General features: G+C 43.7%; 1 protein-coding gene across 7 annotated transcripts in view; it reads left to right on the plus strand.

Annotated features, from left to right (window-relative positions):
- Nucleotides 1-40: 40 nt before the first annotated feature.
- Nucleotides 41-6,095, plus strand: part of PSMD10 (proteasome 26S subunit, non-ATPase 10) — a 60,880-nt gene continuing 54,825 nt past the window's right edge. For 2 of the 7 annotated variants that reach the window (XR_015702543.1, XM_087748490.1), the window contains exons 1-5: nt 48-253; nt 398-496; nt 1,536-1,682; nt 1,790-1,956; nt 4,251-4,398. Coding sequence is in view for 6 of the 7 variants with exons in the window: in XM_087748490.1 (XP_087604616.1) it covers nt 140-253; nt 398-496; nt 1,536-1,682; nt 1,790-1,956; nt 4,251-4,398 (675 nt within the window). In the remaining variant the exon portion in view is untranslated. Of the gene's footprint in view, nt 254-397; nt 497-1,535; nt 1,683-1,789; nt 1,957-2,989; nt 3,818-4,250; nt 4,399-4,804; nt 5,574-6,095 lie in introns of those variants that run through there. The other 5 variants (XM_087748492.1, XM_087748489.1, XM_087748491.1 and 2 more) reach the window with 5 other exon arrangements.

The following is a 6,095-nucleotide window of genomic DNA, read 5'->3' on the forward strand; positions in this document are numbered from 1 at the left end:
CCGCGGCCCGAGGGGGGGAGAGGAGCAGGCCGGTAGGTGCGATTGGCTGGGCTGGCCCCCGGCGCCCCTCTGATTGGCCGGCGGGCGGGCCGAAGCACCGCCCCTGTCGGCAGGGGGAGGCGGCGAGGCGGCGGTCAGCATGGGGGATGCGGTGTCCGACGTGGGGGTCTGCAACCTGGCCTACGCCGGGCGTCTGGAGGAGCTGCGGGCCCAGCTGCTGCGCGACAGGGCCCTGGCCACCAAGGCCGACCAGGTCAGCCGGCTGCGGCCTTCCCTGTCCGCCGGGGCGGGAGCGGGCGGCCTGTGAGGCCGCTCCCCGCGGGGCAGCTCCTGTCAGCTGCCTTCCCGCTTCCCGCCGCCCGCTCACCGCCGTTCCCTCCCTCCTTCCCTCCCTCAGGACAACCGGACCGCGCTGCACTGGGCCTGCTCGGCGGGACACACGGACGTCGCCGACCTCCTCCTCGGCCTCGGCGTGCCTGTGGGCGACAAGGACGATGTGAGTGCCGCGGCCCTCCCGGGACCCCCCAACCCTGTGAGGGGCTGGGCCGCGGGGCTGCTGCCGGGGGGCTGCGAACCGGTGTGCGTGGGGAATTCGGTGGCGCGGTTTCTGTCCGGGCCCTTTGCCGTCAGGTTTCAGCCGCAGAAGTGCCCCTAGCAGCGGCCCGGCCGCCCTGAGGGCAGCGCCCGGCGCTGGTCCCTTCCTTCCTGTTCTCCCTCCTCCAGTCAGCTGGTGTGTCCAGTGTGGTATCTGGGAGGCTTTAAATACTACTGTGTGGGGGCTAGAAGGGCAAGTTGAAGTATTTCACTGCCTATATGGAAGAGGGGGTAACGAGACTTGATGAGTCTTGCTTATTGTCAAGGAATTTTAGGAGAACTCTTCTTACGAACAAACTTGCAAAACCAGGGGTGTTTGGGTTGTTGTCGGGGGTTTTCACATTACCTGTATGTAGGTGTGATGCTCTTAAATATGTTGTGCCAAATCATGAGGTACCCTGAAAACGTCTCATTGTTGGGGAAGGCATTATAGAGCAGGTGACAGGTGCAGTGGTTTCACAGTTGGAAAGGAGATGGTCTGTTACTGTTCTAGAGAAAGGGTTGAAATAATTACATCCGTTATGAAGCATCCTAAAGGTCATCCTTAAAGAAGGAAATGTTGTCCCATCAGTTTAATTAGAAGGTAGGATATGGAAAAGATTGCAGAAACTTTTGGACACCCTTTTCTGCCACTCTCATTTGTTCTTAAGAAAGCACTACTGTTACTTCTGCAGGGGCAAAGTGCCTTGCAAGATACCATGCATAACAGAAGTGATTTCTGTCGTTTAACTGGCAGCTTTTGTCCAGTGCTGAATGCAGGCCCGTGAGAGGATGTGAGGCTTGTCTCTCTGGTGATAATCAATAATGTGTAGCTTTACAGTTATAGCAATATGTGCAGTATGACTAATGAGTAGTCAAGTCTGTATTGGGGTTATGCTTTGTCATGTTTTTTTCCTGAAACTGCGGGTTTGAATAACATGGGTTTTTTCTTGCCACTGTAGGCTGGTTGGACTCCCTTACATATTGCCGCTTCGGCAGGCCGTGATGAAATTGTGAAAGCCCTCATTGCCAAGGGCGCTCATGTAAATGCTGTCAATCAGAACGGCTGTACGCCCCTGCATTATGCAGCCTCCAAAAATAAGCAGGAGGTATGTTTGCCTATGCTGCTGGAGGTGGTGTTGCTCTTGGAAGAAGTATTTAGTTGTATTAACTTTTCCTCCTCCTCCCTCCCTCCTTTCTCTTTCTACATATTCAGATTGCAATCATGCTTTTAGAGAACGGAGCCGATCCGGATGCAACAGATCATTTTGAATCCACCCCGTTACACAGAGCAGCAGCCAAAGGGAACCTAAAAATGGTACAGATCCTTCTGCAGCACAATGCGTCTGTTGATATACAGGACTCTGAAGGGAATACTCCTCTGTAAGTAATTTTTTATTTTTATTTTGCTTAATATAGCATAAGCTCTATGAGATGAAACTCCGTGACTGCCATTTCTTTTTTTAATTTCTCGTTGCCTCAGAATACTCCCTTGCTTCACACCCCTATGTAATTAAAAAGGATTTGAGAAGATCATACTTAGTATTTTGCCTAAGTGTGTCTGTACATACATACTTTAATTTGTGTTACTACATCTACTTAAAAAGCGTAGAGCACCTTTTGTAATAATTTGGAATACATTTGGTTGCCACTAGAGGGTAGAAAGCGAGCTAATGACATCAGAGTTGGAGGAAACTGGTCTTGCAGGCTGGCCTACTCTGTCCTGCCAAGCAAGAGCTAATTTTGGAAGCTTTTCTTCACCTCTCTAAGGAAAATAAGTTGCAATTTAAGTACAATCGGTCCAGTGTTTGATATTACCTTACAATTTGAATCTGTAAGGGTAAAACCTTAGCTGCTTTGAAGTTCGTGACAAAACTTTGCCTTGTCTGCAGTGGAATCAAGATTTTGCTGTGAATAAGGTCAAGCAGTATGTTTTATCTGTTCATAAACCCCAGTATTGTCCTGGAACACACACATTTATTCTCAAGATACCGTGCCAAATAGAAAAAAGCGTTTGCTGCATTTGCAGTAACTCTTTACTTCAGATTATTTTTAAGCATCATATGGTTTAGTTTATCACTTTCGATTCAAATAGAGATTACCATCTTCCAGTTTCGCTGTGGATTATGTGCTCCTTAGCTTTGCTGACTGCAGAGCCAAATCCTAATCTAAAGAAGTGTCTTAATGTTGCGAGGACAATAGCAGGTTCTTGAGTTGCTTAACGACAACAGAGTGACTGGACAGCAAGGTTTGCAATTTGTGTAGGTAGTTGGCTGCATGTGGTTTTGTTGTTCTAGGATGTGTCTGCCCCCCCCCCCCCCAACATTCACGCTGTCATTTTGACAAGGCGTAATTATTGCTCTTTGTAAGCTTGGACTGTTCAATAGTGGCTGTGGGTTTCTTGTTCTTATTACAGTCATTTAGCCTGCGATGAAGAGAGAGTGGAGGAGGCAAAGCTGCTGGTGTCTCACGGTGCAAGTATTCACATTGAGAATAAAGAAGAACTGACCCCACTGAAAGTGGCAAAAGGTGGCCTAGGAGCCATACTTAAAAGAATGGTGGAAGGCTAGTGGGAACTTCTGACTTGAGTCTCTTTCCTGTTGCATTTGTATTTAAGACTGCGAACTTCATATTTTGATAGTTCAACTAGGATATCATGTATCGGCATCGGCATGGATAATAAAATTTGTATCTCTAGCTTTCCTTCCAGTACAGTGCCAAAACAACCGTTTGTGCTTCCTGCTAATTAAACAGTTCACTGATTTTAAGGTATTTTTCACGATGTTGCAGTTTTCTTTCAGCTTACAGTATGATCTGTATAAATGCAGTCATTCCTTCTATTTCACAGCCTAGTTTAGGATTATTTCTTTCAAGCAACAGGACCAAAAATGCTTTAACCATTTAAAGTCAGTTTTAGTTTGGAAGCTTATTCTAGAGTCTTTGTTTTTTTCCCTTAGCCTTTGTGGTTTGTGTCTGGTTTTTTGTTTTGTTTTTGTGGGTACTGATTCTCTGCCTTCAAATGATCTAAACTACACCTCTCCCTTTGTAGAATGCAGTTTGCTTGGTTACTTAGCTAATTGTATCCATTTTTACTTTTCTTAGTCTAGTCAAGTGAGCTCTGAGTGTTTAAAGCTTTTCTGTTGTTATCTATTGTTATACTGTTTCTTTGAATCTTTAAATATATGTATTTGATGAAGTGCATTGGACTGCTTGCAGAATGCAGGTGTAGTTTCAGAGTTACCTCTGCAGATATACTATTATAGAATGGATGGCTCTCAATACTTCTCTGGGATGTGCTTCGAATCTGGTTTTATTTCCTCTTGCTCCTTCCGTAGATTTCTTTTTTTCTGTTCTGTTTGACTCCCATTATGTAGCACTGACGCTTGCAGTTTACCATCTTGTTCTATAACAGAAGCCTGGTTTAATCTCTATTTACTCATAGCAAATCCTGGTATTAAGTTATTAGAAGCAGAGCTAATGAGACTGGGTCTGAAAAGTGACCTTCTGTTCTGATGTTGGTAAGATCACTTTTGACGCTAGTGGGATAGATCTCCCCTTTCTGAACAAATGATGCTGATGAAATCACGTGAAATAAAGAACTTTCCTAAACAGCAGTCTTTTGGTGTTATAAAACTTTAATAAACTTAAATGTAACAAAAACAATATTTTCTAAATAGCTTGTACGCTTGGGATGTGAACAACAAGTCAGATGAAACCCTGCCATCCGTTACACAGTGTGGAAATAGAACGTGTTTGTTCTTCAGCTGCAAGGAAAGATTGAAATGGAAGATGACAATTTCTACAGTTTGGCTTGCAGGGATTAAGGTAATGCAATTTATTTTGATAAGCAAGGCAGAAACTTACAACCAAACAAATATCTTCACCAAGTACTTGTAAGTCTATCCTAGAAAGCAAAATGCAGGTTAAATTTCACTGAGGGTACCTGTTGAGAGCAGGAGGGATAACTTGCCTGTACAGTAAGCTCTGGCCATGCAGACCTTGCTTGAAGGAGGAACCTGACTGAGTAAACGTTTCTTAGATTTTGCGCAGGCACTGCTGAAAACTTGAGAAAAGCTGCAGTTAGAATTCTGTGTTCATCCTTGATCTTTTTATAGCAAAAAAAAACCCCTGCCACAGCTCTGTAGCTTTGTAAATCCACTTCCCTAGGAGATGGTGGCTTGAATGTTGGCTTAATATCTGGTTTCCATATTAATGATCCCTCCGCCCTCAGGAGAAGATAAATGGGCCATGCAGCAAAGATTGTCGGAACATCTGAGGCAAATTCTGAAAAACGTTTCTGCATCCTGCATAGCTCTGCGGGGTTTTTGAGCTACACACCGTGGATCAATACCTAACTTGGCTTGTGCTTTGCCAAGAGCATCAGTGGAAAGCTAGGAACAGTGCCCCATCCTTTTTAATAAAGTATTTCACATGAGAGAAACTTCATAATGAGAACATCTGCCAGAAGGCTTACAAAAATATCTCAATATGTTAAACTCCAGATAAATGTTATTTTCCTTACCTTCCTCCTCACCCTCAGAAATCTGTTTTGTTTCTAATTTTTGCTTTTTGGTTGTTGTTTTTTTTTTTTTTAATGCTATCTGTTACACACTGGTGGCTAGACGTATGAGAGGAATTATTAGTCTAGAACTTGTGTTCAATTGTTCTTTCTTTTTACATAAAAACATTAACATAACTTGAGCAATTTCTACTTTTTTAGCAAATGTAAGACCTGTGATGGTCTAGGAAGATTGTATTAGCTATAGAAAGTAATTCCAACTTCACCAGCATAAGCTCTTATCTTACTGTAGCAAGTTATATAAGGAATACATGCAGAGAAATTTGTGGAAGTGAGATTAAGGAAAGATTATAAAATTATGATAATGACCATGTAATATATTCCCCCTTTCAATCATGATAGTGCTGTTGCAGAGATGTGAAAGTTGGAAAGCGGTTGCAGTAAAAAAAATGTAACTAAGACACATATATACAGGAGATGGCTTTAGAAGAACTAATACAACTACAGCAGTGTCGTGAAGAGAGTTGTTTATATTTTCCCATGAAGGGCAAGAGTAAAAGAATGCCTGGGAATGTCTGAGAAGAAATTATTTAAAATTAATGCCACTGCCAGCCAAGTTGTGTGCTCCCTTGGACCAGTAATTGATTTGGATTACCTCATTAGGAAACCCCTTTGGTAAGAAATGGCACCCAAACAGGAGTAGGGAGTCCTTACTCTTCTCTTGCTGTTACTGAGCATGCTTAGTGTCGTAGTTCTGCATGCTTACAAAACTTTGGGTGTGAATATCAGAAATTTTCAGTAAACTTCTAAATCTAGATTGAGGGATGCGAGTTTGCAGATTTTGCTTAGCACAATTGCCACAAGAGTCAATAAGAGAGATGCTTCCATAGAGGTCATGACTTAAGGTTTACCCTGGATATTCTGGGGAGAGGGGAATGTGAGGATCCACTGGTAGAATATGGCAGTGTTGGTATTAGTAAGGGTTTGACCCTCACAGTCTGGC

The sequence above is a fragment of the Nipponia nippon genome, unplaced genomic scaffold (genome assembly GCF_047370975.1).
Source record: "Nipponia nippon isolate SJK-2023a ecotype South Korea unplaced genomic scaffold, ASM4737097v1 scaffold_12, whole genome shotgun sequence".
Classification (NCBI taxonomy): Eukaryota; Metazoa; Chordata; class Aves; order Pelecaniformes; family Threskiornithidae; genus Nipponia; species Nipponia nippon.